This window comes from Hippoglossus hippoglossus, chromosome 14 (assembly GCF_009819705.1).
Source record: "Hippoglossus hippoglossus isolate fHipHip1 chromosome 14, fHipHip1.pri, whole genome shotgun sequence".
NCBI lineage: Eukaryota > Metazoa > Chordata > Actinopteri > Pleuronectiformes > Pleuronectidae > Hippoglossus > Hippoglossus hippoglossus.
Window position 1 is genome coordinate 1,017,940 of NC_047164.1, and position 16,214 is coordinate 1,034,153.

General features: G+C 45.2%; 1 protein-coding gene across 4 annotated transcripts in view; it reads right to left on the reverse strand.

Moving 5' to 3' along the window:
- Positions 1-1,044: 1,044 nt before the first annotated feature.
- grk6 (G protein-coupled receptor kinase 6) overlaps positions 1,045-16,214 on the reverse strand; it is a 30,620-nt gene continuing 15,450 nt past the window's right edge. Inside the window, exons 5-17 of one of the 4 annotated variants that reach the window (XM_034606788.1) lie at positions 15,638-15,738; positions 11,692-11,784; positions 7,436-7,499; positions 6,294-6,434; positions 5,640-5,830; positions 5,520-5,557; positions 4,658-4,747; positions 4,351-4,559; positions 3,943-4,080; positions 3,250-3,387; positions 2,730-2,858; positions 2,172-2,232; positions 1,045-2,055 (exon numbers count right to left, since the gene is read on the reverse strand). In XM_034606788.1, coding sequence (XP_034462679.1) covers positions 2,176-2,232; positions 2,730-2,858; positions 3,250-3,387; positions 3,943-4,080; positions 4,351-4,559; positions 4,658-4,747; positions 5,520-5,557; positions 5,640-5,830; positions 6,294-6,434; positions 7,436-7,499; positions 11,692-11,784; positions 15,638-15,738 — 1,389 coding nt within the window. In that variant the 3' untranslated portion in view covers positions 1,045-2,055; positions 2,172-2,175. Of the gene's footprint in view, positions 2,056-2,149; positions 2,233-2,729; positions 2,859-3,249; positions 3,388-3,942; positions 4,081-4,350; positions 4,560-4,657; positions 4,748-5,519; positions 5,558-5,639; positions 5,831-6,293; positions 6,435-7,435; positions 7,500-11,691; positions 11,785-15,637; positions 15,739-16,214 lie in introns of all 4 variants that reach the window. The other 3 variants (XM_034606787.1, XM_034606786.1, XM_034606785.1) reach the window with 3 other exon arrangements.

Sequence of the window (16,214 nt, forward strand, 5' to 3'; positions counted from 1 at the left end):
AAATATAGATGCTGCATATTTTTCTAAATTCAGTGTCATGTTACTTTATCTTTTTATTTTAATTGTTTTGATGAAAAAGACTTTTCTTTGGAAACGAACTTTAAAAAGTTTAAAAGCTTAAATTCTCTGTTAAGTTTGTTGCTGAATCTTCAGAGTTTAGTTCATTTTGGACGATTGTTGATATTTATTCACTGTGAAACACTTTGTTCCTAAATGGTTAAAATCACTGCTCGTTTAAAACCTTTTCTTCTCACGGACTTTCTATTTATATTGAGACCTTGATTTCTGTTACTATGCAACATTTTAATTCTCAATTATTTATGATATTCAACCTTCCACTGCTTTCGTATTTTATTATATATCTATATTCTTTTTATTTCCTTTTAAGCCTGTGCAGCTCAACAGTGGTTATTTTAAAGATGTTCTGCAGAGAACCTGACCTGAATAATGATATTATATATATATATATATATATATATATATATATAATAATATAGGAACAGGATGATAAGTGGTTTCCGTCGTCTCACACAAACAACACTTCAGCCGTTTGTACATTCAGAGGTATTTCATTTTATTAGCTTAGAATCAGAGGCCATAGATAGTTTGAGGAAGAATCGACTGCAACAGAACCAGCTGAGGCCTCATGAGACGCAGGATTTCAACCGACACCTTCAGTTCGTCCCGCCGTCGGCTCGGTGACGGTGATCATGTGACCAGAGTCCTGACGGGGATCGACTGGGTTTTATCTTAATGAATCGATTCAGCTCAAGAGCAAAGAAAAACAAAGGAACAGTGAATGAAATCGTGAATAAACCCTGAGAAGTTATGTGCTGATTTCCTTTGAACTTCAACGACTGTTTGATCTGAACAAACTGAAACTAAACTTGTGTTTGAGTTTTGTTTCTCGTCTCCCGACAATTTCTCTCTGTAGGAAAGTAAATCAAATATCTGAAGAACGCCTAAAGGGAACATTTTCAAATCTGGTACAAACGTTCACCTGAACGCACAAATGAGATGATGAGAATGTGGTGGTCGAAGGGCAAAGGTCAAAGGTCAAAGTGACGTCACTAACACTTTGTGCCTTGTGAACACGTTCTCTCAAAAACACAGCGAGTGAATCTTTTCAAATTTGGCACAAATGTTCACTTGGACTCAGATTCGTTGATCAGATTTCAGGTGAAGTTGTTTGACCTCACAGGTGTTTTGCCTCTTGAACATATTTCAAGTCTGCGTTTTGGGATTTTATTCACATTTGATCACTTGTCACTTGGACTCAGATGAACTGACTCGATTTCAGAGGTCAAAGGTCACAGTCTCCTCATATGAGTCAAAAGAATTGTGGACTGAAACTGGAGCGAATCAACCACAGCGTCATAATTATAGTTTGAAGATTCAGTTAATTGAGTTGAGTAATAATATGATTATTGAAACTGGGGCTGAAAATGAAGGATGAACAAAAAAGGTGTTTTTCACTTTAAGCCGACGAGTCCCTGAAGACGAACTGACGCAGAGATCGATTCTCACATTTCATGATGAAATAAAACAACGTGGTTATAAACAATATCTGCAGATGTCGACTTCCTGGTTCTGACGTCACGTTCCTCAAACGTCCAGTGGAATCAAAGAGACGAGAGAAGAGAGCGCGTTCTGCCACAGCAGGACGGGGGCGGAGCAAGTCAAGTGGTCACAGTTCATGAGCCTCACGGACAAAGTGGGAAAGCGTAAAGAGATCAATGCTCAGTCCTCCCCTCTGCCACGGTGCCCACGAGCAAGGCACTTCTACAGCAGGCCATTGGTCCAGTGGAGCGGCAGCTCCTGGTTCAATAACGTGGAAATGTGTGGACGAATGAGGAGGAAGAAAAAAAACTTCCCTGGACAAAAAATTAATAGGAAAAAAAAAAAAGTTCATCTTGTTTCCGTCTCCTGAGCGACGACGATTCACGATTTAAATAATGATGAAAATATACATTCTGACTTTTAGAGATAGAATTATCTTAAAAATACAAATGTGCAAAAGTTGTAAACAAATAAGATCCTGTGTGTGTGTGTGTGCGTGTGTGTGTGTGTGTTTGTGTGTGTGTGTGTGCGTGTGTGTGTGTGTGCGTGTGTGTGTGTGTGTGTGTGTGTGTGTGTGTGTGTGTGTGTTTGTGTGTGTGTGTGTGTGTGTGTGTGTCACAGCCTGGTGGGCTCCTCGTCACTGTCGCTGCAGTTACCACAGCATTCCTGCAGAGGGAGACAGAGAGTCAGTGATCATAGAAACTCCCATGATGCCGCGCTGCTTCACGACGGTTTAGTAAAACTAACTTAGTCCTGTGTGTTTCAGACTCGTCACTGGTTTCTGGTTTCTGTGTAGAAACAACAACACCAGAGTCTTTAAACCAGTTTCTCTACGTGCGGTTAGCGATTATACGTCTAGTTACAAGTTAGCAGCTACATTTAGCATCCCTGCTCAACATTACTGACACTAACAGACGTCTGACTCGAAGTTATTTGTACCACAGCTTTCGTCTCTGGCGTTTGGTCGATCGTTGGTGAAGACTCTATCGCCACCTACTGGCCCGGCATGTTTGTTTGAGCGTTTGTTGACGTGTGGAGGGAACTTTAAAGAGTTCAGACCACACAGTGTAAGATGGACGACGCGTCTCCACTTCCTCCCGTTGTACACAAATGAAGCTAAATCTCAAATACGGGCGCCGCCGTCTTTTACTTTTAACGCCATTTACCGAGCCGAACAGCCGCTGCAGGAGTCCCTGTTTGGGGGGAGGAGACGGTTGACCTCTCCAGTCGAGGTCGGGGGGGACCGTCCCGTCCTGGTACAAAATGTTCAGCTCAGTGAAACACTCCGTCTCAATCATCTGCAGAGAAACATCCAACTTGTTGTTATCAAACCCTTCAAAGAAATTTAATTCAGGTTTTGATATGAAACATATTGAAAAACCATTAAATTCATATTTATATTTATTTGTTCCTCCAGTTTCAAGTTACATTACATTTCATTTAAGTTCAAATTTATGAACACAGACTTAATTAGACAAAAAGAAAGATTCTTCCCTTCCGCTTTTTAATCAGTTAATTAATTTCAGTTAAACCCTTCGTGTTCGTGGTGAAATAATTAGAATAAAGAGAACAGAGCTGGAATAACAGATAAAACACAACTGTGTGTGTGTGTGTGTCTGTGTGTGTGTGTGTGTGTGTGTGTGTGTGTCTGTGTGTGTGTGTGTGTGTGTGTGTGTGTGTGTGTCTGACCTCGTTCTGCCAGGGGATGGAGATGCTTCCCGTCGACACTTTGCTGTAGAATGATTCGTCTTTCGGCTCCAGCTCGACACCTTTAACTGTGGAGAACTGCTCGATGTCCAGGACGTCTTTACAGTAGATCGCCTGGGGCTGCAACACACACACACACACACACACACACACACACACACACACACACACACACACACACACACACACACACACACACACACACACACACACACACCATGTCCTCAGCACAGGATGTAAAGTTGAATAAGAACACGTTTCAGTTTCCAGACGTCCAGATTTTGTAAAGTTGTGAACTTTGGTCTGAAGATTGTCGGTTATTTAACAGACTCAAGAGAAGGAGAAGTGCCCTTGAGCAAGACACTGAAGTGTGTGTGTGTGTGTGTGTGTGTGTGTGTGTGTGTGTGATGTCAGATAGAAAAGTGCTGCACATAGATGAATGTATGATTGTGTGTTTAAATGTGTGAAGGTCAAACTGTTCTGTGAAGAGCTTTGAGCCTCATCCAGACTAGACAAGATCTTTAGAAACACATTTACCAGGAACCAGTCGACATGTAATACATGAAAATCAACAGCAGTAAATCATTTATTAATAACGATAATAATCATATATAACAGCATCTGTGTGGCTGCGCTCGTCACTGACGAAACGTGGATAACGTCCCTCAGACTTACGTCAGGGATGAACGGGACCTGCAGCATCCCGGCCTCCAAGCGTTTGAAGTTAATGGAGCGGAAGATGGGATGAGCTTTGACCTCCGAGGCTCCGCCCCCCTGGCAGCCCAGCCTCTCTGCGGGGTCTTTGGCGAGAAGCTGAAAAACAAAAAGACGCGAACTCACTGTGAAGAATAATCAGAATAATCTCCTCATGTAAACATGTACAAGGAAATAATCTCAACAGTCATAATAAAACAATGAGAAGGACAACGATGAAGTTGATTGATGGATTTCTCAGGTTTGCGAGGTCACAGTGACCTTTGACCTTCAACCACCTAATTCTAATAATTTGATCAACCAGCCCGAGGTCACACGGACACGTAGAAACTCTTTGCAAACAGAAACTGAGGTTTGGACTCCACCCACCATCCTGCAGAGGGACTGGGCGTCTTCAGAGAACTTGCTGGAATACTCCTCCTCCACCTCCCGCACCAGCTGCTCCACGTCCTCCCTCTTGATCTTCTTCTTCCTCTGCTGGAAGGGCGACTGGCCCTCGATCATCTCGTACAGCAGGCAGCCCAGCGCCCACCAGTCCGGGCTGAAGGTGTAGCGCTCGTTCTTCACCACCTCAGGAGCTGAGGACGAGGAGAGAGAGAGAACAAAGACAGCGTCACTCCCCCCCCCCTGGGATCAACAGATCAAACTGGAGTTGCTCAGCTCAGACGTCACTCACCCATGTATCCCACTGTTCCCACCCGGCCCTTGATGGTTTGATCTTCTGGAACATGAACCGCCAAACCCAGGTCTGATATCCTGATGTGGCCTGAAGACACAAAGATGAATATTCATCATTAATAATAATACTACTGATTAGATGACTACACTTGAATTATGTAGTATGACGGAGCATTGGAGTCACTTAAAGGGAATAAAGTCAATATTATTATTACGATTCAGTTGGATTCTCTGTAGTTTAATGAATAACATCACCGACTAATCAAGCTTCTGCATATTTCACTGAAAGTAGAATAAGAAACAGAACAAGCATTAAAGTCTGAGTCCTCAGGAACCTGCCGCTCACGACTCTGAGGAAACTGAGAAGAAATGAGTCCACGTCTCGTGTCGATGGGAAACGTCTTCGCTCCGGTTTAAAGTTTAGAACAACGTCATGGAACAGTTTGTTTCCTTGAATCTTCACAGGCAGATTTAACAGCTCCTCACGTCGTTTGATCTCCAGCTCTAAATGAAACTTACTACTTCTTCCTCCTTTCTTTAAATTAGAGTCTAACTGTGATGATTAAACTCGTCAGCAGAGACTGATGCAGGCTGCACACTGGTCTGCTGGAGTCAAAGCGCCCCCCGGTGGTTCCCGCTGGAAATTCATCCACACAGACTGATGGAATGGATTTTGGTTTAATGCTCCGGCTCAGGTTCAGACTCATGAACAAGGTTTCAATCGGTTTGAGAAAGTGAAACGTTTATTCAGAAGATCTCATTGTATTGGGCTGAGAGCAAGAGAAGCACGAGCTCATCGCAGACACCACAGATTGTGGCGTGAAGGGTTTTAAAGAATGGAGCCGATGACTGTTACTCACCGAGGTCGTCCAGCAGGATGTTCTCTGGTTTGAGGTCCCTGTGCCACAGAGAGAGAGAGCGACAGTTAGAGACAGAACGGAGGGGAGGGAGCTTCCTGTCTCTGAGGTGTGACCGCTGACCTGTACACGATGCGTTCTCGTTGCAGGTCCTCCAGGCCGCAGCAGATCTCCGCCGAGTAGAAGACGGCTCTCGTCTCGTCGAAACCCGCCTCGCCCATGTGGTAGATGTGAAACTTTAGGTCTCCTCCGTTCATGAGCGTCAGCACAAGGCACAGGGCGTCTTTCGTCTCGTAGGCGTACGCCAGACTCACCTGCAGACGGACGAGGGTCAAAGTGGCCTGCTGGTGATCTGTGTCTCTTTGAGCCTCACATTACGTCTTTATATCCTTCGTTAACTAAAAGAAACTGAATGTGTCATAAGAGATCAGTGTCTTAATGTGGATGTTTTCTACGATTAAGAAGCGCTGCCAACATTTCTGTCAAATTAAAGTAAGTAAGAGAAGTTGTGACTTCTCCTCGGACGTGAGACAAACCGACCGACCTGCGTCCAAATCGAACAAAGAGCAGGAAGAGTCCAACAAACCACAGACGGAACAATGTGTTGTTTTCATTTACTGAGAATTCTAAATTCTATATTTGTAGGAACAAAGAACAAAGAACAGAAAGACTACTACCCCCCCCCAACTGACTTCAGATGGCGTCTACAAACCAATCAGAGTCAAGTATAGGTAGACTCAGTATTCAGTGAAAATATCAGTAGAAAAAACTTCTTACAACAAATCTGCTGTTGACTTTCTCCAGGATCTGTTTCTCGTTGAGCGCCATGGATTCTCCTTTCCTCTTCTTTATCCTCTTCTTCTCCAGCTTCTTGCAGGCGTACATCTTCCCTGTGGCTCGTACCTGACACGCACACACCTGGGAATCATGGGAAATGTTATGATCCATGTTAATAAAATGAACCTGGACTCTGTTTTCATATATGACATCATCTCCTGACCCGACTGCTCGTCTGTTTAATCGTTCATCACCGTGACATCAGAATCCAAACCTCAGTGCAGCACAGAGTTCAGTGGCGTGTAACTGGATTTAATCTCTGCAGATAAAGTCCTTCATCAGGAGCCAGGAGACAGATTCTCTGATGAAGCTGCGGCTCTTTGCTCAATCGCAGTCTAAGTTTCAGTTTAACTTCTAAACCATTTAAATGAGTCTTCATTTGAAGAAGACTGAGGAAAGATGTGGTTCGACGCCTGAGGAAGAAATGTTTACTTAGTTTGCTTCGGCTACTTCCTGTCGAAGTGAACAACTTTACAAGATGTTATTTGCCTGCTCATGGTGTTTAAAACTTTTATCCTGCACGGATATAAGTTAAAAAACTGTGTTATAAAGATTTTCAGTTTGAGAAGAATAAAGATTATGATTTACAGACACAGATTTAACGATAAGGATCCAAATGAAAGAGCCATCAGCTTGTTTCCCTCTGTCAATAAGTTTCACCAACACAACATTATGATGTCACAGTGAAGTTGACCTTTGGCCTTTGATATAAAAAATATCATTGAATCCTTAATATTTAAATTGTGTTGAGTTGTGTTCCTCGAGCACAGAAATCTGCTCAGTTCTTCCTTCAGTGAAGTGAACGTTTTATAATTCAAATCAACAGGTTTACTTGATTCTTTATTCTTCCTCTACACAGAGAACAATGTAAATCAGAGGCTAGAGCACAATTACTCCAGTTAAATATGAGTTAATATCTGTTTCTAAAGAACTGAAATGAAACCTAAACGCGGCAAAGATATTATATATGTGTTCTTTGGTCCATTTAATGGAATCTCAGTAGTTTGGGAGTCAATCCTGCTGAAAGACGAAGGGACGGACAAACAACAACTTTACCTCCTGAACTAATCAGATGTACTCACCTCTCCAAAACCTCCTTTCCCCAAGACTCTGTACTGTCGGAACGTGTTCTTCGTCACCGGCTGCCTGTGGGACAGAAGCAAACAACTCTGAGCGAACTGCAACACATCTACAGGTCCATTTAAAACTAGTTATCAACGTGATATAAGCTCAGGAAACAGATTTAGGTCAGTTACTGGTTTAAGGTTGTATATAAACCTCCAACAGGAGGCGCTCAGGAGACGTCCTGCAGATGATTCAAACCATCTCAACGGTCCCCTGAGCAGCGCTTCAACTTCTGCTCCATGTTGAAGAGCCTGAGATGGTTAGACTCCTTCACTGGGGACAGAAGGTCTCCTCCAACCAGGAGAGAGAGATCCGCTGTCTCTGTTTGTTTAGTGTCACATCTCACTGACCCTGAGGAGTCTGGTCACTTTAGAGAAGCTGTGGTTTTATCATCAGCTGTAGATCTGAACGTGGTTTTATCATCAGCTGTAGATCTGAACGTGGTTTTATCATCAGCTGTAGATCTGAACGTGGTTTTATCATCAGCTGTAGATCTGAACGTGGTTTTATCATCAGCTGTAGATCTGAACGTGGCTGCGGACGAGGCCACAGGACGTGTGTGAGACCAAAAGCAACATCTGGACCTTTCAGGAAAACATGTTTAAAACGTTGCTGTGAGCAATACGTTTCTGGAACCAGCCACCAGGAGGCAACAAAAACGACTTATTCTCATTAAAACCAGTTCTTCTACAGAGCGAGCAGAGGTTTAAAGAAACATCTGTATCCTCCACGTGGGCCACGTGTAGGAGAACCACAGGCTGAGCAGGTAACGAACTCCTGCTCGCTCACGCTTCTTCTCCCTCCGGACAATCTATTGGTTCAAGCATGAAAATTAAAAAGACCCGAGAGGAAAGACTCATGAAAACAAAGAGTCATGTTCTGCTTAATGAGCTCGGTGGTGCTGCTTCACCTGCTTGTTTTGTGCGTCACCAGGTTTAGACCTGAACGGAGCTGCAGCGCTCACACCCTGGTTTGATTCTAATCTTTCCTAAGCAAAGATTTATTATCTTGTGTTGAAGGAGACGAGAGAAACCAGAACTTTGCTGCAGTGACACGGGGGAACAACGTGTTGCTCAATATCTACGACGAGGAGATTGTTGCTCTGTGCGATTGTTTTGAAGCAGGATGACGCAAAAACTAGTGAACATGTTTCCAGTGAATCTGTGGAATGATCCGGACAAAGGGGCAGAATGTTTTTATCACTATCTTTAACATTGTGAGATAGAAAGTTTTCTCTGAGATTCATGGATCTAAACATATTGAAACGTTTCTATTAATCATAAAGGAGACATGTGATGTTTCTTCAGAGTTTCTTTCCTCTCGTGTGTTATAAAAGTTTTTTATGAATGTAGAAGTTCTACAAAGTTTCAGAGTCTGTGACTTCTGTCTGTAATGTTGCTGGATACAATCGTCCTTCACTCCCAGGTCAACAGACACAGGTCTTGTTCGCCCGGGAGGTGAGATAGCGCTGCAGTTTGTGGAATTGACCACAACGCTCACAGGAGGAAAGAAAGGAAAACTCCTCTTTACCCACATTTACAGGAAACAGCGTATACGTGCTAATTGTACACAGAAAGCCACGTGCGAGAATCAGTTGACCAATCACAACAGAGTGGGGGGGTGTCTTAAAGAGACAGTCTGAGGACAGGGAACATCAGAGCATGAATGAGCAGAATAATCACCGATGCTACAGGAAGGAGGACGGTTTGAGGAGCGTGTTTCTGACTCGAGTCACCAGCTCTTCACGGTTCATCTGCTCTGTTCTTTATCCGGTAATGTTTTCGTTAAGCGAGGCCTTTAGCCCAGTTGTGCGAATCGCTCGTCGTTTGACAATCAGGCGACTGAAGATGCACAATCCGGCTTTGTCCCGTTGAGGTATTTCACCGAGATTAGATCACTCCTTTCATTCTCAGATATAGAAAAGGTCATCCATGTTTTCATCTGCCTGAGACTCGATTACAGCAACGCTCTTTGTCCTAGCGACTCCAACACCTTCGGTTCTGAGAGGAACGAGCACGTCACATTACTCCTGGCTGGTTTCAGACTTGATATCAGGACTTTTTAAAACTTTGAACAGTGACGCTGCTTCTTACATCTGAGATCTGCTGACTGCGAAGGAACCCGATCGCTTCAGGAAACTCTCTGTTCAATGAGCTCACTTCATCTCAGCGCTTTCTCTAAAGATTCTAACCTTTAATTAATCGACTTTTTACTGAAAAGCACTTTGTGGCCGTTTTGAAAGGTGCTCTGTGCAGGAGATAGAGTTCTCATTATGTGAAACCAGAGTTTTACTCATGACTGTATTCAACATAACGACCTGGTATAACTCCCACAAACACACCCCTCATCTGGAATCTGTGGCACAGCAGCTGGTGTTGGACCAGGGACCCGAGTCCTGTGTGAAGGTGTGTTGGCTGTAGTTCAGTCCAGAGGGAGGTGGTGATGCACCTGAAGCTATTTGGTAAAACACGCTGTTCACCTGCTGATGTAGATGAACCACTGATTTCAGACCTGGTTTCTGTCGCTCAGAGCAGAGAGTCGTCCAAACCCGACCAAGGCCGAGAGAAACCTGCCTGAGCCCGATCTGAACCGTCGGTTTCCCCCATTACAGCCACATGCAGCACAAAGAATCCAGTAGAAGCCGATGCATGTATGTGAGAACACAAACCTCAGAGTCAATTGCCCCCCCCCTTATTTTGCCATTTTGTTCAGGCCCGTAACAACCACGGCCCCGCTCCATGTGCCCAACGATGGTTCAATGAGCAGGAGGCTGAGAGGAGCGTGAACTGCACCCCCCCCCCCCACCGAGCTCACTACCGCTCCACACTACCATGAGGCCTTGGAGGCGGGGACAGCATCTGATGCCCCCCCCCCCCCCCCTTCACTCTGATCGTCTGACGCCACGTAGCGGCAGAATCATCAAGACGATCAAGAATCAATTAAGAATCTGATCAAGAAGAGATTCACTGCTGTGACACATTTTAACTTTAAATATGAAATATGTCTCTGGTGGATTCTGTGTTTTCGCTGCATTTGTAGAATTAGAAGCACACGTGTGAGTGTGTGTGAGTGTGTGTGTGTGGTTTGTGGTGGGTGGGTGGGGGGGGGGCTCAGTGTCCCTGTGGCTTGTGAAAGCTTCTTCAAACATCATTGGGTTAACTGAGAAATTCAAGGCCCCCCCGCCCATGGTTCCTGGAACACTCTCAGATTCAGGGGTTTTATCTGATAAGCAGCTCGTGGAACTGAAAGAAAACAAACCTCATTCATCTCTTTCATTTTATATTTTCTTTTCAGATGCGATCTTCTGTATTCAGGCCACTGAGCGGGGGGGGGGATTCCAGCTGGTTTGTCTCAGCTGATCCTTGAAGAGCGACGGTTCAAAACCTAAACGCTCGCTCCTCTCCACCGTGACCTGTGGTTTGTTAACTGTTTTCAAAGTGGAGTCTGGGAAATGATCGGATGTCCGTGAACACACCTGATAAAACTGAGACCAACGCCGGCTCAAGCTTTTTCTTGATTCCTCCGCTGACAGAAGTCAAACACGTCAGAGGGAGAAGAGCTGAATACCAGGAATTCAGCAGCTTGGAATTTCCATCAGATTCTGAGGCTCATTTCTCAAGAAACTTGTGGGAACTTGTGTCTTTGAGTTCGTTACGTGACTGGATCAACTTTTCTGGGTGCAGCAGTTACTTCTCATCAATCTGCTTTTCAAAGACTTTTCAGAGTTCAGTGGTTATTAGAGCTCAGCTCAGGAGGCTGCTTGGTCCGAGCCCCAGAGGAAACCGGACCTGAGCCTGACGCAGCAAAAGTAGAAGTTTGTGTTACACATGGTTATTGTTTGTTTTCCCCGATGAGAAGAAACACTAGAACCCAACGTTCCAACGTGGAACAAAATAAATCAAACTGTTCATAACTGAAGAGGAAATATTTTGGCCTGAGCTCGTCACTGTGGATAAAAGAAAGATGGAAATTGAAGATCAAATTTAAAAATGACTGAACGTCTTAACTTTTGCTTCAAAACAAAAGCCTGGCAGCTGAAAGTGTGACATCACTCTCACCTGAGGACAACAGGGAGGAATGAGGCAACCTGCTGAGCGTGTTGTTACTGGTACTGTGAAGGAGATTTAGACTAATGTAGCACTAATGTGTGTGTCGTTACACAATGTGCTGATAACGGAGAGAAGCATCAGCAGAAAAACCAAAGGGACGTTACCTCTCCAGCCATTTCCACTGCAGGAACCTGTTGTAGTACATGCTGTCCAGGTAGTCAGCGAAGGGCGCCACGCTCAGGAAGTCGTGGATCAACCTGGAAATGATGCAGAAAAGAGAAGCTGCTCAAAAACTGTCCTTTTAACTGCGTCACATCCTCTTTACCTGTGGCTCTGTCCGTCTCTGCTTTAACTTCAAACATGTGACCAAGGAAAAACAGTTGAAGAGGATTATGGGATGAGAAACTAACTCCCATGATCCCACGCTGCTTCACAACGTCAACTAACAACTGTCGGTCCTTTGTTAATGTTGAAGCCAAAGTTGTGTATCGTACGTTTAAAGCAACAACAAGTGCAACTCTGGCTAAACAGCAGTTACATTAAATATTGAGATGGTGTCCAGACGCTCCAGCGCAGTGGAGATGTGGAGAGAGACCATGTGACTCTTCATGTTCCGAAGGAGTTCAAACCTCTAACCCGTTTTATTTATATTTTCTCGTGTCTTATTATTTTACGATGTTCTATTTTAAGTGTCTAATTATCCTGGTCCTCTGTAAAACTCTATGAATAGAGTCTTTTGTCTGGATGGTGCTATATATAAATGAACTTGCCTCGAGTGTCACAGTTCATGCATTAATTATCGGTGTTATTTTCTGCTCCAGATGTGAGCAGGGCAGCGCAGATGCCTGCTCGTGCCTCAAAGAGAGAACTCACTGTGACTCTTGTAGCGGGGAAACACCCATGGCTGCGGGGGGGGGGGGGGTACTGCAGGGCTGTGGAACCATCTGATAACGACCACATCACCATCTCCACACGAGTATCAAAACAACACACTCTGTGATGCCCTTTATCGCTCTGTTACGCATATTATCGACTGGGTGTGAGGATGAATTAGAAGGGGGGGGTGGCGCGCTGGCAAATATGGCTAGTGCAGCACTTAGAGCACAGAGCTATGTACGCCCACTTGTAAATCTACACCTGTGAGGTGCAGCGTTGTGACGTATGAGATGTACAGGTAGATGTGGTTATCGGTTCGTGTTGCACATCTGCTGCTTATGAAACAACCACCTGCTGTTCATCAAGTGAGTCGTCACCTCGAGTCCACGCTGTCGCTGCCGCTCGTTTAGAGAATGGGTCTTGATGGAAGTACGCGCCACTGAGGCGTTTGGCGTCATCAGACTTTAGTCAGACCTTCCCACCCCCGACCGACCAATAACCATGAGCCTTGCTGCCCCCTTTCTCCTCCAGGCCAATCCCAGTCTGAAGTCACACATCGTCAAGTCCAATCGGACTCGAGTCGCAAACTGGCCGATTCACTTCCAAACAGAAACAATGAAGAATTGCTTATTCGCTGACTTTAACCGCTGTGACTCATGACTTCACTTGGACTCGAGCCTTGTGACATGAAAGATTTGAGCCTTCGCCAGATCCTGAGTGCAGAGACAGAGCAGACATTCAGGTCAGCGCTCAGGCGGTCAGCTTCCTGCAGCACTTGTTTTGATGTGCTGCTTCAGTGCATGACTGCAGCTGAATCACAGCGTTTTATTTTTAAGTGTCCGGAGAACAGTGAGCTCACAGAGAAAGACAGAGGGAGATTTTGGCGGAGAGCAAACAGTGATTCGCTTCATCAGAAGAGATGTTTTATTTCAGGCTGAGCAGAGAAAGTATCTGTGCAGGGTTTAATGTTCCGTCGTGAAGGTTCCTGAATATTCCTCAGTCTGTTGAGAAGCTAATATTCTGTGTTTGACTGAAAAGAAAGATGGATGACACTTGGATGGCGCTTGTGATATTTTGTTGGACAGATTCCCTGCGCTCCCGTTTCAGCTCTTTTTATGCAACATGTCAGAATTCCCAAACCAAAAGAATGTCAGGTGTAATGAGCTTGTAGGTGTGTTAGCTCTTCTTCTCTGAGCGACCTGTACAGATTACATGCACTGACTCTCACAGAAGTAAAGCTAAAGCACCCACACTGAGTTTGGGACCATTTCATTTGTCAACACTACTCCTGACATTTCTATTGTTTGGGGAGTTTTAATAAAAAAGACCAAGAGCAGACGAAGAGCTGGAGCTGGAGCTGGAGCTGGAGCTGGAGCTGGAGCGAAGGAAATCTAAGCGCTTGTGTTGTCACCCATCTTATCAACACTTCCCTGTCAACTGGCTGTTTCCCTAACTCTCTGAAGGACGCAAGAGTAAACCCTCTCCTGAAGAAACCCCCCCTCAACCCGTCTGAAGTAAACAACTACAGACCTCTCTCTCTTCTTCCCTTCCTTTCCAAAACTCTCGAGCGAGCGATCTTTAATCAACTCTCCTCCTATCTCCACCATAACAACCTTCTTGACCCTCACCAGTCTGGTTTCAAGGCCACTCAACTGAGACTGTCCTCCTTGCTGTCTCTGAGCAGCTTCACACTGCTAGAGCCGCCTCTCTCTCCTCTGTCCTCATCCTTCTCGACCTCTCTGCTGCATTTGACCCAGTGAACCACCAGATCCTTATTCCCCCCCCTCAGGACCTGGGTGTCTCAGGCTCTGCTCTCTCCCTGCTCTCATCCTACCTCAACGACCACACTTACCGGGTAACTTGGAGAGGATCTGTGTCTGAACCTTGTCCTCTCACTACTGGGGTCCCTCAAGGTTCTGTCCTGGGTCCCCTCCTCTTCTCTCTGTACACCAACTCTCTCATTCACTCACATGGCTTTTCCTACCACATCTACGCTGATGACACCCAACTAATCCTCTCTTTTCCCCAATCTGAAACACAGGCAGCAGCACGAATCTCTGCCTGTCTGGCATCTCTCAGTGGATGTCCACACACCACCTGAAAATTAACTTTGACAAGACTGAACTACTTTTCCTTCCAGGGAAAAACTCTCCCACCCATGACCTGACTATTACCTTTGACAGCTCCGTGTTAGCCCCCCCCCAGACCTGTAGGAACCTGGGTGTGTCACCCGACAGTCAACTCTCCCTCACTGCCAACATTACTGCAACATCACGTTCCTGTAGAAACATGCTGCTCAACATCAGGAGAACACGCCCCCTTCCCACTCAGAATGCGGCGCAGGTTCTGGTCCAGGCTCTGGTCCAGGCTCTGGTCCAGGTTCTGGTCCAGGCTCTGGTCCAGGCTCTGGTCCAGGCTCTGGTCATCTCATGCCTATAGACTACTGCCCCTCCCTCCTGGCAGGTCTACCTGCTGCTGCCATCCGACTCTGCAGCTCACCCAGAAAGCAGCAGCTCCACTGGTTACCAGTAGCTGCCCGCATCCGTTTCAAAACACTAGTACTTGGTAACGTGCTGCGAGCGGATCGGGTCCAGTCTACATCCAGGACATGGCCAAACCTTACAGCCCAGCCTGTCCACTCCGCTCTGCATCTGCCAATCAGATGCTCCCTCACTTCGAGGGACAGCTGTCACTCAACAAAATCACGACTGTTTTCTGTCCTGGCTCCTGAACGGTGGAACCAGCTCCACATGGACATCAGGACAGAAAGTCTACACATCTTCTCCTGCAAACTAAGAACACATCTCTTCTGACTAAACCTTGAATACAAGTTTAAACTAACAATTTAGTAGCACTTAAATGGCACTTACTTATAGCACTTTGTAGTTTGGCTTTTTTCAATAAATTGTACTTTCTTGATTCTTGTTGTTCTGGGTTTGTTCCTCATGGTTGATGCACTGATTGTGAGTCGCTCTGGATAAAAGCGTCAGCTCAATGTAATGTAAATGTAATTGTCTGTGAACGTCAACCTGTCACTTGAAAAGAGACGTTGTAGTCACCATTGTTGTGCCTGGAGTCGGAGCTAGTGTTGAAATCAGAGACGTTTGAGTGACAGAATGACGCGGCTGCAGACTGCAGGAAAAGTAAACTGGTACTTTAAACATTCGCAGGTTGAATGAACCTCGAACCAGCACAGTTACATCTCGGTGGAAGGAGGATGAATCATGGCCTTACTTGGTACAGTCCTTGAAAAGCTCTTTGCAGGCGTCCTGCTGCAGCCGCTCGCTGCACTGAGCCATCATGGCGTCCTCCACCTCCGGCACATGGTCGTCTGACTGCGTCACAAACACAAAGGGATAAGAAGTCTTCCAGGTAAACAGGCTGTGACTCAGCTGGTTGAATCTGAGAGGTAGATCCAGATCAACTGGGTTTGTAGGACAGAAGATTTTCCTTCTGCGTGTTCAGACTCGTACGAACACAAAGTGTGAGGAAACAGTTGGACTGTGGATTCTTCATGACCCTGTGGTGATGAGCCACCCAGAGTTTTTCTTTCTGTGACTCTGGCGGAACTAATCGGCTCTAATGCGTTAAACTGATCGAATCTGTTGTCAGAAAATAAAACTGAGCAAATTGGATTTGGGGTTTTTAACGGTTTAATTTAGATTCTCTGCTTTTCCTTCAAAGTTCATTCTTTTTTGGGGCAGAAACAGAATTTAGTTATTGGACTGTAATTAGAATTTATTCTTTCTTTTTATTCAATAAGGAGAAAAAAGGTTTAGTTTGGATCCAGAAAATCCAATGGACACGTGAC